The sequence below is a fragment of the Sparus aurata genome, chromosome 20 (genome assembly GCF_900880675.1).
Source record: "Sparus aurata chromosome 20, fSpaAur1.1, whole genome shotgun sequence".
NCBI lineage: Eukaryota > Metazoa > Chordata > Actinopteri > Spariformes > Sparidae > Sparus > Sparus aurata.
Genome location: NC_044206.1, coordinates 17,047,264 through 17,071,989, shown reverse-complemented (window position 1 = coordinate 17,071,989; position 24,726 = coordinate 17,047,264). Strand labels below are relative to the sequence as shown.

Sequence of the window (24,726 nt, the reverse complement as noted above, 5' to 3'; positions counted from 1 at the left end):
ACCCATTGGCTATGCTTTTGACAGCTCCTCAATCTGGACAGAGCACTGACCAGAAGAAAAAAAAATAAGAACAAACATAAGCACAAAATCTTAAAACAAACTGTAAGACAGTACTTATTAATATGTTCATCATAATATGGAACTTGACTGAGCCATTTGGAAGAGAGGTAATATTTTGCCTGCATATACTTATCACCTTTACGATCTGTGTTTTATTAGATCTGCCAATGTTGCTTAGTTTTTGCAGATTCTAATAGGAGCTTTTCACTGCTTACATTGTCACATGTAATGTCAAGACAATTACACATTTATATATATATATATATTTATAGCAGCTGCAATCTGTTGAGGTGTGCCCGTTCGTTGGACCTCCTGTGAAGTCAGGCTTACTGTTATGGCTTACTGTTACATTTTAATCTCTATTATGTTGACTTTTTGGATAATTTCACCATTCGATTTAAAAGTAAAATCCTTGTGCACAGATGTGAGGTATTTTCAGACAATTTTACAGACACCGTGAGGAAATAAATTCCTTACCATAGCATATATATTTAATTAGAAGTAAGAAACACTGCTTTTGATGATAAACACTTGAATACACTGAAGGCAAAAAAATATTTTCATCACCATGTAAACACATTTTTTTTTTACTCAATTGCAATGTTGTTTTAAAGCATTTGATTACATTGAAAAATAAAATGTTACAATGCAGTATAAAGGGTCTGACACATTTTATCTAGAGGTTAAGCATTCGGGTTCAGATGTGGTGATGGATTGGTTGCGATCAATGTCATTGCCAGACCACTTGTTTCTCTTAATGTCCGATCTAGCGATGATGCCACAGCCTCAGCTTGTCTAAAATCCTTTCATAACCAATAATACCAATGTTGTGATATAACCACATTTTTTAACTGCACCTTTAAAAGTTTTTGTGAATTTTTTGCGATTTTGAGAAGGTCGCAGCTCGTCTGACCACAGATGTCTTGAATTACTCCAGTGCAAGAGTGCCTACTACTACACGTGCGCAAATAATGAAAAAATCTAGATTCTAGCATCGATAAAACACCGTCTCACAAACTACTCCTAAATGACCATAAAATATCATGTTATAACTATGTCTACGCCTGACTGCTGAATATTAGATGCCTCAATGTGTTCTTCTTGTACTAAAAATAAAATATTTCATTGCGCAAAATCGATAAATATTATTGAAAAATGTGCTGCATACGGTCACTTCCCTCGCTTTTCACATCTGCCAGCAGGAAAGTGCCCTCCTCAGCCCTGACTCAGATGACTAGTGAGTGTATGTTGTGCTCACTCTCTCCTCCCCTTGCTTCTTTTCCTTTTCTCTCTCTCTCAAGCTATCTTACTCTCTCTCCCTCCTCCTCTTCTCTCTCCTCTCCGCTCACTCTCTCAATCTCTCTCTCCTTTTGATCACTTCGGGTCCCTTGCTCCACTCCCTCTCCCTCACTCCTACACTGCTCTGTCACTCACTCACGCACTCATACCAGCTCTCCCTGGGCACCATCTCCACCATCGGAGGTCCTCAGTGTGCCTGCGTTTTGCCAGGTGGACGCACTCCCCGCAGTCACCATTTCCACCCCGGAGAGTTCCACGGTGGCTGCGCAGCCCCTTCCCCGGCTGAGCATCGGGCGGAAGACCCTGGTGGCAGCTGCTGTGGGGGTCATGCTGGTCCTGGTGCTGGTGGTCCTCATCCCTGTGCTGGTGAGCTCCGTTGGCACAGGCAGTGCAGATGACAGCGTGGGCCACTTCGAGATGCTGGGCACCTGCCGGATGGTTTGTGACCCCTTCCCCAGCACGGGCACGGCGGGCACAGGTGCGCAGACGGGAACAGATACATCAACCCCAGGCCTTCAGGTGGACAACGATGCCGATCTGAGTGACCACAGCATCGGCCCACCGCTGCCTACTTACAGCGCTCATGGCCCACAAGGCAAACCGGGACGCCCGGGCAAGCCTGGACCCCCAGGACCACCTGGAGAGCCAGGTCCACCAGGACCCAAGGGACCACCGGGAGATGGTGTTGACATTGTACGGACTGGGATTCTAGGAGCAGTAAGCACAACCACCTACAACACCACACCACGAGTGGCATTTTACGCAGGACTACGAAATCCCCAAGAAGGTTACGATATTTTACGATTCGATGATGTGGTGACTAACATTGGCGGCAACTACGAGGGCGCTACGGGCAAGTTCACCTGTAAGATCCCTGGCACCTACTTTTTCATCTACAATGTGCTGATGAGGGGAGGAGACGGCACCAGCATGTGGGCTGACCTGATCAAGAATGGTCTGGTGGGTAACACTTTAAACGTTATCGAAACGCTTAATGATTTACTGTCGAGTTTAACAAACGGAAAAAAGATCAAACTACTAGAGAATTATCTGTTTACCGACAAAATGAGTTCCTTAAATTATGCACAGGGATGAACCGACATCTAAAATGCCCAGAGAATAGTGTAACCAGTGTGCTGGCAGTCTAAAATGAGTAGTCATGCATTCATGTGGAGAGTGATTTTTGGTCCGTCTTGTTCTGGTGCTATAGACCAGCATAATGACAATGCACAGTGGCACGCTGCCAGATTGTGTATCTGTGCATATTACACGTCCAATGATGTACACGTTGAAGTGAGTGGAAGGAGTGCAGCGCTATCTCAACTCTGCACACATCAAAACACAGCCCGGGGTAGTGGCTAGTTCAAAGCTGGTGCCCTTTGAAATACAACAAACTTCATGGAGCCGTGATGTGCGAGTGTGCGCTATCAGACTGCCTGTCAGGCCCAGGCGTTTCACTATCAAATCATGATATTTGCTGTGTTCATGGATCATTTTGTAATGTCTTTGAAGCCCCAGGTGATGACACTGATCAAACACCATGCAAATCTGAGCCTTGACATTTTCCTGCAAACATCTCAGCCAAGGCTGCAACAGGCTTCACAGAGAATGGACACAATAACAGACGCACCTGTACATTATAATGCAATCAAGTGCAATTCCGTATCTATAGAGCTTTCACAGAACTGAAGGTTCAACTCTGAGGACATAGCTTTTCGTGTTTAACTAGGTTGCACTGCACTTGATGTGAACTTTTATATCATTTCAAAACACACCACACTAGACAAAATGCACTACAATCAAAGAGACCACATCCTTTCCACGTCTCTACAGAAATGTGGCATTTGTTGCAAGACTGTCATACTGATTGTATTAGATTGCACACTGTGTGTATTCGTGTCACCCCCCCACCCCATGTGTAATGTCACTGGAAGCTTGAAGGAGGGATGTGCACAGACATTTTAAGGGTCAGTGGCTAAATTAAAAAAGGGCACCCACACCCATCCACACTCCTCACTCTGCATGTTGATACATTACATTATATCAAATAGGATGTCCAAACGCATACATACATAAGTGAATTAAATGGGCAGTAAATATGATAGAAAGGTAATATCACTGAATAAGGCCACACCACACAACCTGTTTCCTTTTTACTTAAACAGAAGAAAAAGAGATGAATATACTTACACTACATACTGAGAGACAACGTTGAACTAGATATTTTAATCATGGTGATTCACCTGTTGGCTGACTAGTTCTTTGTCAAGACTTCTTCAAGCTGCCTCCCCCAGCTCTTCACCTCTCTGCCTCTGTCTGCTCTCTTTCGAGGGCAACAACGCTGCGAGCAGCACTCGTGTACGAAGTTTCATATACTGAGCTGCATTCGCCCAAGTCGAAAAAAAGCAGTCATCACAGTTGCGCGCTGTTTATGATTATGAGCGCCAAGATATCTAATGAAACATGGTGAGACCATTAATAAATTGCTTCCTTAGCGTGGGCTTGAAAATCCTCTGAAGAAATTAAAGTGTCACTGAAAATGTTGCCAAATCCAACACTTTAACAGGTTCATGCTCACAGTTATATCATTTAACACAAATACAAATGCAGCGTCTGTGTGGTTAATGAAAACAAATTACAGACAAAATAGTCACGTGAACTTGAACTTCAGGTAAACAGACATTGATTTGTGTTTTCTTTTACAAATGGAGAACAAAAGAAAGGGCCAACAGGGAAAATTGATGACACCTGACAATATTCGGAGCAAATGGTGGACACAGGGATGGAAGCGAGTTGCCCTCACGTCTATCACCATGCTGTCGCGTGGCTCAACCTCTCCTTAACAGACCCCGTAGCCTCTTGACATACATTTCTGTACTCCATGGGCACTAATTAGAACTCTGTGTGCCTATTTTGGTTCTAACTCGTCTTCAGAACCTTTTCGCCACAAACTGAATGAAGCAGGGATTACGCGTTTATGGTGAAGTTGCAGCGTATCAGCCAACCTGGCAACCCAGAGCATTATACATGAGCAAAAAGCTTAGAGGGGATATGTCCCTCAGTGGGTTCGCTTCTTTTAACACCCCTCAAGTGATAAGTAACTACCCCATGTTGACACGGTGACACTTATATTAGGGAAAACATGGCATTTTCAGTGCTCCACCCAGAAGAAGTTGGATGTACCGTAAGAGTGGAAACACGAGGCAAAAAAAAAAAAAAAGGGATAGTATATGTGCTTCCATCCTTCCTCAGAGGCAGACTGACTCAAGCCTGACCCTTTCGGTTGAGTCATGAGGGAAAAATAAGATATTCACCACAGGGGAACACGCTTTACACCGACTCTCAGATTCCCTCCACACTTCTTGCAAATGTTCTTTTCTGTAAATAAGGTCTTTTTGGTCAACTCACACGTAAGTCATTCAATGCTTGTGCGCGTCAAGTTAAGCATTTGTTTGAATACCATTAAGATTAAAATCCTTATCTTTTTTGAAACTGATGTGTAGTTTCAAACTAATGCTAATTTGAACTCTTTTGTGTAGTTGGGCTTTTACATTACATTACATTATACATGTATCCAGTAGTCAGTATCATGAAACCACACTACACAGTAGAATTGAGAAATACGATAAAATACATATACCTTATCAACACATATAGCAAAATACAAAAAGCTGAAAATGTATTAGCTTTTAGCTGGTACCTCACTAGAACCTTTGCTGTAAAGGATTTTATATTATGTATCAGAAATGTTTGATTTCAGCTGGCAATGTTTTCCAGCGTTGACAGTTCAGTAAGATGCTCATATCTGCTAGTTAATCAAATTAAGAATCAGGTTCATTACGTAGGTGTTCACATACGATGAATTTGCCTCGGGGTATTAGTGCATAACAACAGAAAAAGTCAAGTCAAAGTTTATTACAGCCCAATATCACAAAACATGCCTCAAAGGCCTGTTTCATGTAGTGACAACAAATAAGCGTACATTAAGCAAAATAACTCTGCACAAAACATTCAAAAACATAGAATAAAAGTAGAATAGAAATAGAAAACTTTAAAACAGTCCAAACAACATGTTCAATAATGATCATTGTTTAAAGATTTAAAGATCGTTTAAGCGTCATTATGCAACACAAGATTGCCTAATAACATTTCTGTTCTAACATTATAAGGAAGTCACAAAAAAAAACTATTCATGGTGAAGTGTCGAGGATGAGTTGAGGCGTCTCACAGTTTGAGGAAAAGAAGCTGCTCCATAATCCGGTGGTCTGACAGCGGATACTTCTGTATCTCTTGCCAGACGGCAGCAGGGTGAACAGGTGTGATCCTTTGGCAGACACCTCACCTCACCGCTATCACACTGATGCTCTGTATATGTGTACCTGTGATGCTCTGGGCGGTTTTAATCACCCGCTGCAGAGCCTTCCTGTCCTTAGTCGTCCACGAATCGTGCCAAACATCACAGGAAGGTTGGGAAAAAAATGGACCTTGGAAAAGTTAACAGTTTTAAGAATATTTGTGCAGTTACAAGTAACCTCAATCTTTGCCTCAGCATTCTAGCATTAACATCTCTTCGCATCCTCTCTGCTTCTGTGTGTGTGTGTGTGTGTGTGTGTGTGTGTTTGTGTGTGTGTGTGTGCGCGTGCGTGTCATATTCCAGGTCAGGGCGAGCGCCATCGCCCAAGACCAGGACCAGAGTTATGACTACGCCAGCAACAGTGTCATCCTTCATTTGGATGCAGGCGATGAGGTTTTCATAAAACTGGACGGAGGCAAGGCTCACGGGGGCAACAGCAACAAGTACAGCACCTTCTCAGGGTTCATCCTCTATGCCGACTGAAGACTGGACAGGGACGTGGGCGCAGAGGTGAAAGGTCACGGCCAGAGGACATTCAATTCCTGACTTTCACTTGCCTCTCGCAGTAAGGTTGGCGTTGCCCATGGCCACCGATCCGCAGTCAGATTGTTTTAACAGATGTGTAAGGTCAGAATCTCCCCAGCGATTAAGGCTGTGGATCTGTGGCTGTCGGTAACCGTCTACCTCCTCATCCATACGTTTCCATTGTATACAGGGTGCCTATGCTGCTATTGACAGACGCGGGCGACATAGCGGTGACAGTCACTGCCATGTGTCATGCTGAGGTGCATTAACAATCCTGACAGTGAGGAAGCATCGCCATCATTTTCGAGCTGTCATTTCAAATACAAGTCCGGGGGATCCAATGGTTGTGGCGACTGGCTGTGTTTGTAAATGTGCTGTTTAGATTTTTGTTCTCTCTCTCATGCTGTTCGTATGATAACATGTTGTGCTCCAACGACTGAGGAGATAATTATATTCCGTCCCATGACACGCTAATTTGTCAAATTTCGGACGCCGTGATGAGATTACACTCGTGTTGAATGCCAGTGTCACAAAGTGTTTTGCGTCTCGGTGTGATGAATTGGAAAATCACGTCATAACAGTCCATTATATTTGGCATATCGTTAGTGTATAAACTGTACATTTGATATTGAATCTTGATGTCTGAACACAAAGTAATGTACATAAAACCACATTGTGTGTCTGTTCAAGAATATAGCTGTCGATAGATAGTTGTGATGGTTATTGTGCTGATTTGTAAAGATTAATTTGTTTGATTCATGCATGCAACACCTGTTGAAAATGTTCTGTATGTGTCCATGAATGCTAAAGAGAAATACATTAATTTTAAATGATGTTTAAATAGCTCGATGTGGGCTTTTCTTTTTCTTGTCCATGATTTTTGATTAAAAATGAAAACATTTTTTTTTTTCATTACCTGGTTGATGTTCCTCACCTCACCCATTTGTTGATTTGATCAGCTGTTCTTATCCCTCATTTTCGGGCGAAACCTGCGTTTAGAGGTGCAAATGTTACACACAAGAGGAACCACGCCAGATCAGAGACAGGCAATCAATGCAGGGGTGATCATTTGGCGGGAAGGGGAGAGGAAATCACAGCTGTGTTAAATGCCAAATGAAGCGGGAGATGATTGTGTTTCACAATCACAGCGCAGAAGCATTTTTTACCCCCTCCGTAATGGGTGTGGAGACGCTGAGATACAGCGGGAGAAAGTCAGGGGACGGGTGTTAGAACGTATCATGACAAAGCTTAGATCAGCGTTGGAAAGTAATCCGGGCAAATTAGGCTCCGCTGTGACAGCGACACCAGTGTCAGAGACAAGAAAAATAGCTTCCAGGGCGGAACTGTAAAAACCAATATATTTTTTTTATATTTTCTCAAGAGCTCACTTTGATATTGTGAAATTCTTTGGACGTAATTCGCATTTGACACGGGCTACTCGGGGTCCAAAGCTGTCTTGTATATAGTTTGAAAGAGAGTTAAGAGTTCACCAACAAAAAGTTTTGACAGTGTGAAGAAATGGCAAAATCAAAATACACATCTTTCTCCTCCACTGAAGCTAATAAAACTGAATGTCAGCCCAATGTGACTTCTCAAAATGCCAGGCGAAGCTCATTAAATCCAGCATTTTGTGGTGAGCTGTAAATTGCTGTAATGCAGTTGATTAAAATGAAGGGGAGGAAAAAAAAAGACTAGATTTTCTTTTTGCCACACTGTGCAAGTGTTAGAACATCCTGTTGTCTGTTTAAACGGCTCGATGCGGGAAAAGGCCAGGAAGCCCTCTGGTCCGAACTTAAGCTTCAAGACAGCAGAATTCCTCCAGACACAATTAAGACTGAGGGTCCGTGCCTAAGCAGAGGTCACCCGAGCCACGGGGGCAGCTGAGCACTAGCACGGCCTGTTTTCTCCTTGCAGGGTGTATGAGCACATCGTCAAATTAGAGACTTCATGTCACAATGTCAAAGACAAACGCCCGCCGGGTTGGCGAGGAAACAGCTTTCACTGCTGAAACAACTGGAACTGAACATTGCCCGAGAGTGTGCAACATCTGTACTTTTCCTGAAGTCCTCGGGGACCAAGACACAAATTCATTCTTATATAAAAAAAAAAAAAAACGCTTGAGGATTCAGCCAGAAGTTCGACAGCAGAGTGAAGAGAGTGAAACTGAAGTGCACCTGAATTCATTTGTAAGGCAGCCTTGTTTTTTACATAACATCTATAACCAGCCATCGAACAACACTAAATGTCGCATCACATTGCACAAATTCAAAGGATTCCCCTGGTTAGCCATCATCCATTCTTTCTTGAGCCATTTATTGAGGTCAGAGTCACACACTTGCAGCAGGGGTAACCCGAAATGATCTGGATAGACGTACACAATACACAATAGGCACGCACCGTCTTTGCCTCATCCTGCAAAACTGGGTGATCCTCGCTCCAGCTATTGTGCTCGCGTAAAAGTGACACAAACCTCTCCTCGGGGGTGTGCGGTTTTGATGGCGACTTTAGCTGCGCAACATACCCAACAGGACACTCTGGGGCCGGTGCTTTTAATTCGCGATGAAACTGCATCTGGACCGCGCGCGACGCTTGAACCTTTGACTCCACATTTCATCTCATCTTCTCCCTGACTTTAAGCAGGTCCGGGGTTTGGAGATAAGTATTCCTGTGAGAAGCGCTGTAAGCTGCTTTTTTGTTGACGTAAGCTGCGTCTCTTGGACGGCGGCTGTGGGGATATTTTGAGATTTTCTACTGTACCTCTTTTCATCATGTCTAAGTAGAGGGATTTTGAAAGATTATGCCTCTACTGCGGACTTGTTTTAATTTAGGTAATCTCCGGCGTGTTGCACACGTAACGGAAGGAAATTTTGATTCATTCACTCACTCACAGCCGCCCACTCCCTATCAGTAAACCGAGATGGCTTCAGCTTGACATTTGCAGGGGCCAATTGGTGAGGCGTGAGGCTTATCAGGCAACTGCAGAGTGTGTCCGGGTGTGTGTGCGTGTGTTTGGGTCAGTGTACGGGTCAGCGTGCGCGCGTGTCCCCGCATGTGTCTTGAGTCCAAACAAGACAGGAGAATACAAGGCTTGCAGAGAGTACCTCCTCTGAAATGTCTGAAGTGACGTTAATGAGCCCCTGGCGTTGTTATCTTCAGCGTCCCCACTTAACTCACCAGGGGAGATCCAAATTAGAGATAGATGCTGTAATCGTCGAACCAAATTGGGCTCCGTGCTCTTGCACATTTCCTCCCATAAATTGTACAGCCACCTTCCTGCACTTGCATGCACACATGGTTTAACTGGTGAGAGCCTGCACTTAAGACGTTGTGTTTATTTTAACCACATATGGTGCGATCAGCGAGCACACACCGGCTCAAGCACAAAACCCAAGAGCAGCCGTGCTTTAATAACACGCTCACAACGATGGTGTAGGTACGATGTTGTGCTTGTTGGTTTATCTGATATCGCCATGTTGGCATTAATAATGGAGCGTCAGGACCATTAGTGCAACTGACTGAAAAGCAGCAAAGTGGACTATAGGGAGCAGGTTCAAGTGGATGAACGTGCCAAATGCTGGACCTTAAACCAGGACACTGGGTCTGGATCACTTATTGTCATATTGCTGTCTAACACACCGTGACACAGAGTAGGACCCCCCCCCCTCGAGAGATCAACTTTTCCGACCGCTAGCTTATGTAGTTTTAGCAACCTCAAAAAAGATTGCACGATACCAATACACTGCAGTCTATGCCTCCAACAACAAACCGCCATCAGAAAGCCACTCATAGCCACAAATAATGCTCAGAAAAGCACCAAACTTCCGCAACTGTACAAACAGGGTCCCGGCACAGTTCGAGGCATCAAACATCTGCTAACTTTGCAGATAGCTTTACAACTCACCACTCTCCTGCAGCAGTTTGCTCCGTTGTGGGGAAGCCCTGATGAGTCAATTACAGAATGCAGTTAGAAATGCTCAATTCCGTTCTTTCCCCTGTCAGCTCTCGATAGTAATTATGGTAAACTGGTAGGCAAGACACATATGAACTTTTTAATTGCATTTCCATGGAGTAATAGTCATACATTTTCATCCTTGAGCTGCAGAACTCTACTGCACTCAATAATCGACTCGCCAGGGCTTCCCCACAACGAGCAAGCTGCTGCAGGAGAGTGGTGAGTTGTGTGAAATCCGGCAAAGCTAGCAGATGTTTGATGCCTCGAACTATGTGCTGGAACCTTATTTGAACAGTTGCTGAAGTTTGGTGCTGTTCTGAGCATTATTTGTGGCTATGAGTGGCTTTTTGATGGCGGTTTCTTGTTGGAGGCGTAGACTGCAGTGTGTTGTTATCGTGCGGTCTACATAAGCTAGCGGTTGGAAAACTTGACCTTTGAGGGGGGGTCTTACTCGGTGTCACGGTGTGTTAGAGCATGGATTAAATTCATGCCGGAATATCCCTTTAATCTTCTTGGTAAGGTTAAAACAGACCCTTTTACAACGAAAACAACAAGGAGCAAAAACACTGGAGAAGATACTGGTGGAGAACACAGGGTGGCATCACGGGGAGACACGGAAGAACAAGGAGGAAGACGGAACAAACTGACAAGGATATGGGGGAGAACAAACACTGTATACACACACACACACACACACACACACACACACACACACACTAACGAGGCAATCGGGTACAGGTGGAGTGAGGAGGGAAAAGGACCGGTGAGGGAAGGAACTGAAAAACAGTGGAAAAACACACAGGAGGAACAGAAAAGGAAGAAGTGAAACACAAGGGCACAATTTCAAAATAAAAACAGGAAATAAGATGACATTAAAAACACTGGGATCACAACATACCGAGTTTCATAAAAAGTTCCCAAATCATATTTGAATCAAGGTAAAGATATTATGTCAAGATCTGACTTTGGTAAAAGTAAAAGTCACCCGTTCAAATATTACTGGCGGAAAGGTCTAGTATATCTAAGTATCTCTAATATTACATGTTCTTTGATATCAAAGGTAATTTTCTGGCAAAAAAGTACTTAAGCATCAAGAGCACAGGCCTCGTCGACTACCAGATCAGATATTCAGGTTTTTTCCAGTTATTGGAATGGGTGAAGGTAAAGTAAGTTGATTCAAAATTCATTCATTTGCCTCTGATGCAAGTATCTAGTAACTAAAGTTACCAAATACGCGTAGTGGAGTAAAAAGTACGATACTTTCCTCTAAAAGGCGGTGGAAGAGAATAATAAGTGAAGAACAAGTACCTCAAACTCAGAAAGGATAACTTCTTCTTCCACATGCATTCTTTTCCGGTCCGATATTTGTCAAGATACTTCACTCAAGCCCAAATGTCATCCTGCTCATGGCGCTGGAAAAAGTCAAGGGGTTATCAAAGTCACTGATTGTACAAAATTTATTGGGAATCCATCAAGAAGTTTTTGAGATGTTTCTGTCGGACAGACCAACGGACTGACACTGCTGTCCCCGTAGCCCGTGGCAAAAAAATCTTGTCTCTTCAACACTGTCTGCCTGTCAATAACTACTGACAGTGAACAAAGATGTTCCAGCTGCTCTGCCATCCTCTGCAGACCTGTTGTCTCAGGGTCACTACAAGCCTGTATCCATATCATGTGTATAGTGACTGAACTCATCCTTCAGGGTACGATCTGAAATACAGCATTGTACTGGCACCTCACTGACATTTTTGAAGACTATAATATCAAGAAAAATCTATGGAAGCCAATGTTGACGTGTTAATAAGAAATATGATAAAAACTAAGCCATAAAAAAAATCTGTTTTAAGTCAACATCATTAAATAAAAAGTCAGAACTATTAGATAAAAAAGTAAAAGTTTAGATAAAATGTGTAATTATGAGAGGAAATGTCATAATTCTGAGCTGATAATGAGATAAATGTGAGATTAAAACAGTCAAAATTTGGATAAAAGTCATAATTATTAGATCAAAAATGTACAAATTATAAGAAAAATAATTTAAATATTTTGTATTTATTTATTTGTGTATTTATTTTTTAATATTTAAATATTTATGAGAAATTTAAATAAATTATGAGATATATTAGATATATGGGAAATACGTGACATTATGAGATTGTGAGAAAAATAAATCATGATTCTAAGATAGAAAATCTTAAATATGAGATAAAAAATGGAAATTTTAAGATTAACAAATTAACAAATTGAAATCATAAGGTACACAAGTGTTTACCTCATAATTATGACTTACCATGGGGATATATTTTTCAATCAAAACTAAGATTTTATCATCAACAGTCCTGTCATGCCTGGATATGGAGGTGCTCTGTTCACATGGAAACTTGATCTTGAGTATGTCCTCAAAACCTCTATGAATACGATAAAAGGTATGATTACAGAGGAGGAGCAGGTAGTGATTGGTCTTTGTAAGACCTTAAATCCTGCTTGCATTGTGAAAGGGACAATGCTCTCATCACTTTCTGCTGCTTCCTCATCAGTTTTTTTCTCAGCTTTGTGGCTGAAGTGTAGGAAAAGCCAGAGGGGCGGTGCAGTTCGTGATCAGCAGTGCAGTGTTTTTTTTAAGTGTAAGTCAAACTACTAATGCTTCAGATTTGATATGATTCACCAGACAGTTACGTAACATGCAAATGTCTGACCCTGTGTAGGCCGACTTTTTTGCATATTCTGGGAAATAATTTTGTTTTTTTCAACTTTAAACAAAAAAATATGGACAATACGGTCTACGACAAGACAGCTCCCCAATTCTCCCATCCCAATCAACATTCAAATCATCAATATAAACAATTTCAAAGAAATAAATGCAAGATAAAAAATACAACTAAAGATAACGTGAGAGTCTTTTCATACTATTACAACTAATGAAATAGCTCTACATCAAGTCCGGGTCAATCAGTCGCAAATGTAAACAGGTAAACAAAACTGAAGTTTGGTGAAAATGTTTATTCTGTTAAAATGTATTATAATATAATGTAGTTAAAGCGAAACTCTCGCCAAAAAGCAACCAAGGCTTTATATGGGATTGAATATGAGTCAGGCAGGAGAGTAATGGTGAACCGCTCCTCAAGCGTGCCTGTCAGGTCGCACTCGGGGATCAACACTTTTTGCCTGCCATGACGGCAACGCGCAGGAGGTGCAGCAGCTAATGTGAGTAGTTCAAAAACCTTCTTTTACATAAACTCTGAGTACACAAACAATGTTCTCAATGCTCTTGTTCATGAGTAGAGACCCTAGTGATGCTACGAGCAAAGTTTCATGTTGTGTCGAGCCTTCTTAGTGTTCTAAAAATGTGATGCTAGCATGTCTTGCCCCATGCACTCCCGTTCAAAATTATGCTTTCACACGAAGGTTTGACTCATATTCAATCCTAAATAAAGCCTTGGTTGCTTTTTGGCGAGAGTTTCGCTTTAACAGTTATCTTTTATTATTTTTATGGAATTGGGATTATAAGATTATAGGATTCGCATTTCCCCATTTTACTGTTCATTTTTTCCTAATCTTTATTGTTGACTACTTACATTTTGACATTGTGTATACTTCAATAAACAATAGATGCAAGACGGTGGAACTGAAATGCTTGTCGGAAGTATTTTGCGAGGCACCTCTTTCCCTGTTGCGCACCTCCAGCCTCTCATACGGTAACTTGTTCTCTCTCGCAGTTTTACTTCTGTCCATTTGGCCCCTCATAGGGAGACACTCTGGCCACGAAGAGAGTCTCCAGAGAGAAGAGTGGCAGAGTGGAGCAGCAGCAGGTTGGGCAGGATGCTAAAGAGGTTGGTGTGTTTACTGGGGGGACTACTAATCATAAACTGCTATATTGGCACAGCGATGGGTTGTTTTTACATGCAAGGGCATAATTAAGTTTTTGCTTGGCTACAACTGTTAACCTAGTCTTTGTCATATTCTGGTACTGATTACTTAACCAACGAAGGCAACCAATCACAGGCAGAGTAGGGCAGGACTTGCAAGAAAAGCAGTGGGATCCATAATAATGATTGTCAAGCGGAAATGAAAAAGTCGATTACCAGAGAAATACTGTTTGAAATAAAATGTCAATCAGGTTTATCAAGTCAACAGCAGTTTATCACTTTAGTTTGCAATTCACATAACATTACATTTGATCACTTTCAAATATGTGCACCGGTTCCATTTGTGTCAATCAGTTTTTGCTACTTTCACCGCCTTCCACACATGATGAATGACGTTTCCTCTGTTGTGAATGATGAATGATGAACGTAAGACACAATGACAGCATGACTGTTGTCGTCATGCCGCATAACGTTTTTAATCAAATCACTTGATAACTTATCAATCCCATTTTCATTCCACAGGCACTTTCATCGCTTCCATTTTTATCGTTTAATTCTTGTTACTTCAGCTCCTCGTATCCATATTAAATAGAGTGGTTCTTGGGGAATGTATTAAAAATATAGATTTTGTCTCACTTTGTTGATTACAGCAAGGTTGTTGAGTAAGAAGACTGAAGCAAAGAGAAACAAAGCTTGGAATAATTCTGGACTTCAACTTCAAAATTTAAACCAATAATAATGCAGCAGCTGTTCCTCAAACTAATGGCTGTACTACAACAGCCTATGATCTAGGAAAGACATACATGAACAAAATGATATCATCTTGTATTATAGTAAATCATGTGTGCGTGGGCGCATTATCCCTTGTCCTAGCACTCCTCGGGAGAACATGACAACATGCATCGCCCACTTTTATCCCCATCATCGTGCTTGATCTGGGGACTGTCCAGTGTGTCAGTGACTCAATACCATCGTCCTTGTTCCCCCATGGCCCTGACTGAGCCGGGGCTAACACGTAGGGACAGGTTGAGTCATGTGGCCGGGGACGCTCTGCTGGCGTGTTGCCTGTCTCTTCACCTCACCGCAGTCTCATGGATGCAGCCTGACAACGGGCTACGCTACGGTGCCGCTGCGAGTGCCCCTTCCTCAGCGTGACACCAGAAGCCAGAGTTCAAGAACACTACAGTGGTTACAGTCGCCCGGGCCAGCGTCTTCTACCCGCTTGGTGTCGAGCCGCATTTGTGACCTGTTGTGCTGAGTGGGAGTGGGCACACCAGTGGCTGTGTGGGTTTCTTCCATCATCGTTCCTTTTGTCAGCTTGTGCTTTATCAAAGTGATCGAAACCGTCATCAACATTTTGTCTTTAAGAAGTGCTCATAATCAGTCAATAACTTGTGGGTCTCGTGTTAAAGGCGCAACAGGGAACTTTTGACTGATTATTAAACAGTCTTAATTTAATACAGAGAGGCATCAGTATTAAATAGAAACTGTTTCATAATTCTAAAGCAAAAATTAGATAACCGAGTAGTATGACCTACATGAACAACCAAGACCATCAGCGAATAGACTTGTTACTTCTATGGAAGATTAAGCTTATTCTTAATGCCGATCAAAGGGTCAGATTCAGACTTCTCCGGGTTGGATACGTCATAAAATTTTAACTATTCTCATAGCAGATGAATTGGGGAGTCTCACAGCCTGAGGACAGGAGCTGATCTGTAGTCTGGTGATGCGGCATGAAAATCAAACTGTACTTTCATCTTCTGACCACAGGGGCCGCCAGAATCATCAAAGAGTTAAGTTCCTTGCAGTCACTTTAATTGCTGAATAAATTCAATCCTTTGATACCAAAAACATTTCAAGAGTGTTGTCTTTTATGATGTGCCTCATTCACTGTTGCTTTAATTGATATTTCCTAGAAAGCAAATGAGGTTTTTCAAGTGCTGCTTACACATAATTGCATTACTGATGACAATTATATTGTGTAAATAACTCTACATGGTGGCATTTCGTCATAATATTGTTACTCTGCTGAAAACACAGATGTACTTTTTCTTGGATATGATTCTATATGCAAGACATTTACTTTCAGTGAAGTATTTTTACGTTGTTACTCCACCCCAAACAGGAAAACTAAAAAGGAAGCAGCTAAATAGAATTCAGCCGTCATTAACTTTATTGTTTAAATGCACGCTTTGCCAACTGTGACACGTCAAAATGTGCTCTATTAAAAGGATACGCATAGGACGTAGAAATGTACTGGCTGATGTAGACTGTGTGAAAAGTAATCACCGAGTATGTTTTTGGTTATCAGCTGCAGGTGCTTCCACTCTGTTTGGCTGATTATACTGTTGTTCAGGTTGTAGCTGGGTAGAGAAAAGGTCAGGTGGCGATGAGAATCACTGATGTGTAAACTGTCTTATTCTAACAGCTGCTACAAAACAGGACTGTGAGGAAACATGCAGTCCAAAGACAAGGTCCGATTGGTCAAATAAGTGAAATGTGGAAAAAGGGGAGAGGATTTAAAGGAAAAGTTCACTCAAAAATTAAAATCCATCACTCCAATGTCGATGGAAAGTCAGTTGAAGTTTCGTATAAACAATACGGCATTGTGGAGAGTAGATAATGACTGCATTTTCATTTTTTGGGTGAACTTCCAGATCCGACCTTGATCAAGGATCGTATTGCTGTGCTTAAATACACACCGGTCACCCCCCTCCACACACACACATACACACACACACACAAACTAAAATGTGTCTACAACTGCGAATGTTTTGACACTTCCATTAAAATGGCACAACGTCTATTAACCTACGTGACAGCGTGTACTACATTGTGGTGATGAAAAATCCGCCCATTGAATCAACAATTCAAAACCCATAACAAGACTGACATTTCAATAGCTGCTGAAAATTAATTCAGACTGTCAATTATCCAAAGTTGTGTCAGAGTTTGGTGGGAAGCTATTTATTTAGTTTCGCCTTTGCCCAAGCTGTTTTACCTTGCCTGACGGCAGTGGGCGGGAGAAATGATGAAAAACCACTCAGACAGGAGATTCCAAAATGTCGACACACTGCGGTGCCGTGGGCCAACTCTCTGAACATGATGGCGAGATTATAGAAGTCTTTACCCCCTGCCATCAGAAAATTATTTGCTCTGCTCCCGGAGAGGACCCACAACACACAATAAAGCGGCGGGTTGTGCCTGCAACTGTGCACTTTCACAAAGTGTAACAAGGCAACTTAAGATTTTCACCTTTTAGTTCGACACCTTCAGAATTAAAACCAATTTATATTCAGACTGAGACGCTTTGCCACCGCTGCCTGCCTGGGGCATTCACACTTGCTGGTACAGATATAGTCTTCCCTTCCATGCACTGCATCTGGCCTCTGTCTGTGTGAGAAGGAGACTGAGAAGAGGCACACTTGAGAATCTCTACTGAACAGCTGGCTGCCCAGTAAAGCATGTTACCCCCCTGGATCACGTAGAGCAGCCAGGTTTTAAAATATGGCAACCTAAGAATAGACCAATTTCTTCATCATGGCTCCGACTGACAGACAACGCTGGATTGTGTGTGTTATGCTGACTTTTTACATACTATTTCTGTCAAAGATCACATCCTGTTCGCGGCTGTGATTTGGTATATTACATATGTATCCAAATCCAAACGTGTAGCCATGCAGCCTTGGTTGACTGCTCCCCGCCCACCGCAGCCACCGAGTCACTTTGCATTAATTCAGCGGTGGCTTGACAAAAACAAGGAGCAGACCAGTGGGGGCTTCAGACGGAGCCAAGTGAGCCACGCAGGCTAGTGGGACCTCGGTGCCAGGATGATGTCACCATGCCTGCCTGTGGGCCTGAAATTTCATGCCCAAGCTCTAATGTGGACGAGAGCAAGGACATTGTAACTGACCATTAATGGATGTTCGTTATGTTCTTGAGACCTGAAGTCCTGTTGATAACACACTTTCCTGTAGCATCTGAGAACATCAGTGTCAATGTTTCTTTGTAACTTGATGCATCTCAGTATTTGCTATGTGATTTGTAGTCATTATTATGTGGGATAGAGCCGCAAGGATTAGGCTGTTAATCAATTAGTTCATCAACTAGAATCATGCTGCAACTATTTTTATATTAGAAAAATAGTTTGAGGTCATTTTTGAGCAAAAAGAATTTTTAAAAATGCTGTTTTTCACTACTTTCAAGAAAAAAAAAAAAAATTGCTAAAATAATCAGCAAATTAAACAATGGCAATAACTGTTAGTTGCAGCCAGTGATTTTCAACGTAACTATGAGACGACTTCTCGACTGGACTCCTACTCAGCCTTTGGAAACAATTGTGTAATGTCTTATGTGGCTCCAAAGGGAGTTCTCTTAAAATCAGAGGAAATAACCCAGATGATGTCATAGTGATGTCATCTGGGTTATCTAATTCTGGGCTTGAGACTTCAGCCTGCATCTCAATCTGGAGGTGTGGGGTTTTTTTTTATCAACAATTTTGCATTTCCCAGGCAGGGTATTCTGACCAAAAAGGCTGCCGAGTTGCATTATGGGAAATGTAGGACCCAGTGATTTTGGCGTCTTACCCATATTAGTGACAAAAAGTGAGGATATCTCGGCCTGACCCGTATTTATGTAAGTAATGATAATCAAACACATTTTTCAGAGGAGGGGGGATTGAAAAATTGACCACCATCTGACAGCTGTTACTTTAAAACAGTAGTATTGGATAATTTATATTTCATTCAAGCAGCTAATGTTACAAATGCTGTGTTTAGTTACAAGTTGAGGGTGCACACTGCACAGGAAAAAAACAAAAAACAGGAAATCACAGACTTAGTATTTACAGAGGACAGCTGTGTAGTGTAAGAAAATACAGTGATAAATATAAAGTCTGTTAATTCGAGTAAATTCCCACTGTTCCCATTAAAAATGGATTGTCAAATACATTCTGTCATTTATCTTCATCATGTGGGATATCAACATACAATCAGTAAGCATCCGATCCCTAAACAGCATTTTGAAATTTTAAAATCAATTCATGGGTCGCCGTTTAGCTCAGTTGGTAGAGTGCGCGTCCCATGTGCCGAGGCTCTGCAACGGACCTGGGTTCGACTCCCGACCTGGGTCCCTTTGCTGCGTGTCACTCCCCCTCTCTCTCACCCTATTTCCTGTCATATCTTCAGCTGTACTATCAATAAGGCCAAAAAAATACTTTAAAAAAAAAATATATATATACTCATGGCTGGGGACAGTGTGGAAGAGGCTCAAGGCCACAGTGAAAACTTTATTTCAGTTCTGACGTTGTTCTCTGAGAAAAGAAAAACCTGTCAAAACTTAAATACTTTTTTCACAGTAGCCCTCATCTTCTTCCGTAGGATAGTACTGACATACTGAACTAAAAATAAGCAGTTCGAGGCAATTAAATGACAAAATCCAAATCTATAGTTGATAAGAATGAACAGCCTTTTACTTCTTCATTTGCTCTTTCTACTGTCTGGTGTTTAGATTTACAGTCTATACAAATCACCCAGACTGTCTCATTTGGATAGCTGTATAAAGTGTAACAAAATAAAATCTCTTCAGTTTGTACAATTCTGCCTTTTACATTTAATGGTGTTAGTTGTGAGTTTCATCACTGTTGAGAGCATCTGCGAGCTTGTAAAGCGACTGAGCCTCTAAGGGATTGCATGTTGTTTTAGTGTCTCGGAGTATAAACCAACTGAAATTGCACATAGAAACCCTTCACACCAAACCACGTTTGTCAGTGCACGTTGTGTCAATAAAGTAAGTCAGTGTTAACTGCAAACAGAGCCTGTCACACCTCTGAGCTGTAGCGCTGGGTGCTGTGAAACTAATCTCACAGTGAACTGCACCAGTAACCCTGACGTGCCTTCACCTGCTTCTATTCACACCCTCATATTTGACCACATCCTGGACCACAAACCCTTCTCCCCCCTCATCTCTCGTCTCTCGTCTGTTAGGACAAAAGTATCTTGGCTGCATACAGCAGTATCCCTCCCAGACCTGTAGTGGCTGCAATAGCAATGACTCTAACTAAGAGGAAGTCCATGGAGTCCTCCAGCTTCGTGTGCAACCGCAGGACCTGCCGGTGGGTGTCCTCTCGACTGCCTGAGTTCTCGATAACGTGATTGGCCAAGCCGCGCTTTTCATTGAGCGGCATCTGTGCGGCCACGCGCTGCTCGGCCTGCTCCTGGGTCAGGCCGTCCCTCTGCATCAAGCGCGATAGCTGAGTGGCAGGGTCACTGAAAAGGAAGAGACAATGGAGGTTATTTATGGCGCAGCCGGGGTGCCTTGTTAAAAAATCCAGAGGCGGTGAGTCACGCTAATAAGGCACAGAGCGAGACAGACGGACAGAGGTAACAAATAACTCACAAAACTGGGCTTAATGGCCTGTTTCTGTTCAAAAACAAACATCCAAATATTTAATGATTTAAAATATGAAACCTGTAAACAAACAATCTGAAAGTAAAACTCTAAAGGGATGGGGGGAAAACGTAGAGAAGTGGTCTTACCAGTAAACTACTACAGTGTGGTTGAGAAACTGAGTGAGACGTCTGGTTTCAAAGAGAAGGGGAACATCCAGCACCACGTAGCGGTAACCTATGTACAGCCAAGAGGGAGAGGAGAGGAGATACTGTGAAACAGAATGAATTAGCTTCAACATATCTCATTAACACTTTCAGCGTTGTGAAAATACCGGTAACATGATTAAATTACATACAACAATATGTGTATGAAAAATCTATTTTAAGGCAGTTGAGCTATTTTATGATGTTGAGGGAAAAGTGAAGTGAGTGGGAGTGAGCAGCAAAAATTGACGACTTTATCTCAGTTACCTTCACCTCCCGGCTGATAAAGTAAAGCTCAAAACAGCTCCCTTTCCTGTAAATCATCTTCTCTTTCTCTGATAACTGAGCCAAACCCCGTCCCTATTCTCACCTCTGAGAAAGTAGTACAGGATCTCTTTCAGCATTGCTTTATGGATCTCCGGGTGGGTGATGGAGTTCAGCAGCTTCCTCTTCTCCTCGTTGGCAAAGATGAGCTGGCCCAGCTTCTGCCGGTCGATCTCCCCGTTCTCGAGCAGGATCTCTGGCCCGAAGTGGTAGACGATGCGGGAATAGGCACGTGTGTGGGGCTCCGCGACTAATGTCAGGAAAAAGCAGAAATATTTAGTATTTTTCACGATATCTCAGCTTTAATTAGCCCCTTTAAAATTACTGATTTCAGGTCTGCATGGTACAAAAAAAATGGATACACGGATAAGGAACCATTTCTAAAAATTTTGTGATAATCATCGACCACCTGAGTGAATTCAAATCATAATGCTAATGTCTTCGAAGTCCTCTTACATGCAGCTGCGCACTATTAACATAGTTCTGTGACCTTTGTATCATCACCACATAACTTAAGAATCATCCCTGCAGTCAGCCAGAGACAGCCGCCATGATTCATGCTCTCTCTACGAGGGTTTGTCTTAATGAATCTCCTACAGGCCCAGCCTCCTTACATCCATTTCGCTATCAACGTTATTACACCAGGCGCAGTTCTGTCAGTGATGTCGGGCATTTTAATCACAATTCCCACATCAGTGACTGACGCTGTATATCCAAGGTATTCACCAACCTTTCCTGGCCACAACATCAGCATCAATAATGGGGCAGCCGAGCTCCCGCAGCATCGAAGACACCGTGCTTTTCCCTGAGGAAATACCCCCCGTCAGCCCCACCAGGAACATCTGAAAGAGAAGACACAGAAAGACACATCCAAGCAACATTAATAATGTATTAATACTGTTGTGGTTCATGTCGACTTGGCACGGGACCATATGACAATTTCACGTCACGTCTACCCCGTCCAACATAATTGTGGCTAAGGATATTCATCAAAATATTCTTTAAACTCTAAAAATAGCGTTAAAACATACTTTAACTTTTTGTGAAAACAAAACTTAAATCTTAAACAAGTTACCAAAAATCAAAGTCCTGCCACAAAAATAAAAAGACCAATAAATGGTGGTAACCTCATTTTCCTTTTGCCACGCTGGACGGGCTTAGACAATTAAAAATAAATCAAGAGACCAATATAGGACTGCGCGTCAGTGACCTAGACAGCTTTTTCAAGTAATTCATGGGAGGATATTTACGATAATACCAATAATGAAAAGTGCTTTTCAATCACAGTGACAAAATCTTTTATGGCCCCGTCCCGAATGGTGACTCGTAGAAACTAATCAGGACTGAATACAACTTCGGTGGCATCAACTAAAGTTTCCAAGGCCACATTGACTGCCATCAGTGAAGCAGCAGTCACGATGACATTAATCAAAAGCAGAGGCGTTTTATTAAAAAATCTTCTGTCTCCTAATTCGGTATTGGCTCGAGACATCCTCACATCAGACTTAATAAATACCGGAAAAATTCTTATCACTGAGTCGGTGCTTGTTTAGTGAGCTAAAAAGGACTTTTTCATGTAAAAGAAGGTTTTATTAAATGTTCTTTCATAAATTTGTGCAATATAATGTCAGCTCTTTTGAAGTGTAATGAAGGGAAGGGCTGAATGACTTGGATGACGGGTCAGTTATTTTGACTTTTTTAATCTCAGAATTCCTATTTTGTTTAACTCCACATTTTTTATGTAATCTCAATTATCATGCATTTCATAATTCTAACGCTTTAATTCATGATTATGACTTTCACAATCTGACTTTCCACTTCCTAATTATGATTTGTCTCATAATTACAACTTTTATCTCATCATTTTGACTTTTGAATCTTTTAATCGCAGCCAAACGTTGGTTTTGTCTGATGATTGCCTTGTTAACCTTCTAATACAATATAATCTGAGCTCTTTCTAAGACAGTGTGATGAAGGGCTGAATGAGTTTAAAAGATGTCAGCTGTACTAGTAATACTGGAGATTTCAGGAGGTTTCCCTGGCGCAAGAGGGGGAATAAACAACAACGGAAAAAGATTGTTATTGGCACTGTCTATAGGCCAAACGTCAGTCTAGGTATAGGTGTTGTAAGCTGGACTACTTTGTAAGTAAAACCAAAAAAACAAGGAAATATTGTGTGAAAACACACAAAAGGAACTAAAGCTGAGAAAATAAAGATGATATACATAAACTGTACACATTATGTTATGCAGCGTTAAATCCACACACAACAGTGTCAGTAAACTTAAAGATAAACAGGGAAATAGTCCAGTCGTAATGAAGTAGAGTCAGTAGAATTTAGCAGTGGAGTTTAAAATCCTTCTGAGTCATTCTCTCATGAGGTTTACCAACACGCCCCCTGCTGTGGCGCTGCAGAGCTGCACTCTGGGTGTTTACTACTCGGCTCAGCTGCCAACTATGGAGTCAAACTAGTCTGACAGATCGGACTGTCAGCCCTGAAGTTATTCTTGACTCAACGCCATGACAAACTCGAGGCTCAACAGGTCCGGTCAGCGTTGGAATAAACTCAAACAGAAGAAGCCAGACTGCTTGTAAACAAACCGTAGTTACTGTTATCTAAACACGTTCGTGATTCTTTTTTTCTCTTTACCTCGTGATACTCCTCAAATCAGCTGAGCGTACAGTGGAAATCCGTGCAGAGCCACAGTGGAGGCGGCTGGTGCAGTAAACAACCCGGGCTGCTAACAGGCTAACAGTTAGCACCAGTCTCGCTCAGGTGAGAGCGGCCACAGACACGCAGCCACACGAGCAGGCAGACATGTTAACTCCGTCCTGTCAAACGTGCAGTCAGGTGAAGAGGTCAGAGAAGAGTCGTGGAGCTCAGCGTCGCTGCCCGCAACTCCCTGACTTGTACCCTGCTGACAGCTAGCGACCTAGCTGCTTAGCTTGACAAGCGCCACCTCAGAATTGATCCGACGTGCCCTCGTACTTGTCTTGAGTTCCGCCCTTGCTGTCTGATATTTCATTCAACTTGAGGTGGTAGAAGAATTCAATAATTCAGTTATTTTACTCGAGTGGAAGTTAATATGGAAGCCGCATGTCTTGATTAAAAAAATATTCCCTCAGTAAATCAAAATTATGTAGTAAAAAGCCAAAATGAGATGACAATTCAGAATTCTGAGTTAAAAAGTCAAAATCATTTAGATTTTTCTTCTAATATTGACTTTTTCTTTCATGATAATGACTTGTCTAATAGTTTTGACTTTTTAATATTATAATATTATAATAATGACTTTCTTTCTCCCAAATTTGACTTATCTCCTAATGATTGTTTAACATTTGATTATCATTTATCTCATCATTATGACTTTTGAAATTTTAGATTTTTTCCCCTCACAATTCTGACCTTCTACTTCTCAATTTCTATTTGATAATTTTGACTTTTTAATTTAATCTTTTAACCATTTTTCTATAACCTAATTGTGATTTTTCTGATTATCTATTATCATTTATCTCATCATTTCGACACTACCTCACAATCATGACTTTTTATCTCATAATTTCACATTTTTATATCATAATTATCACTCCAGGTAACTAGTTACTAAAGCTTTCAAATAAAGTAAAAAAAAAAAACTACAATACGTACCCCCAAAATGTAGTTGAGTACTAGTAACATAAACAGAAAATACTCATATAAAATGCAAATACAGTACTTGGGTTAATGTACTGTACTTAATCTATATTATA

General features: G+C 41.7%; 2 protein-coding genes across 2 annotated transcripts; one reads left to right on the top strand and one right to left on the bottom strand.

The window, feature by feature from the left end:
- The first annotated feature begins 1,336 nt into the window (after positions 1-1,336).
- Positions 1,337-7,140, top strand: LOC115570695 (C1q-related factor-like). Its single transcript, XM_030399364.1, has 2 exons — positions 1,337-2,319; positions 6,017-7,140. The coding sequence occupies exons 1-2, from the start codon at positions 1,687-1,689 to the stop codon at positions 6,194-6,196; spliced, it is 813 nt and encodes a 270-aa protein (XP_030255224.1). The 5' UTR covers positions 1,337-1,686; the 3' UTR covers positions 6,197-7,140.
- Positions 7,141-18,765: 11,625 nt separating this feature from the next.
- dcakd (dephospho-CoA kinase domain containing) lies at positions 18,766-23,947 on the bottom strand. Its single transcript, XM_030401385.1, has 5 exons — positions 23,627-23,947; positions 21,707-21,818; positions 21,023-21,226; positions 20,596-20,683; positions 18,766-20,325 (listed from the first exon to the last, which is right to left on the bottom strand). The coding sequence occupies exons 2-5, from the start codon at positions 21,816-21,818 to the stop codon at positions 20,040-20,042; spliced, it is 690 nt and encodes a 229-aa protein (XP_030257245.1). The 5' UTR covers positions 23,627-23,947; the 3' UTR covers positions 18,766-20,039.
- Positions 23,948-24,726: the final 779 nt, after the last annotated feature.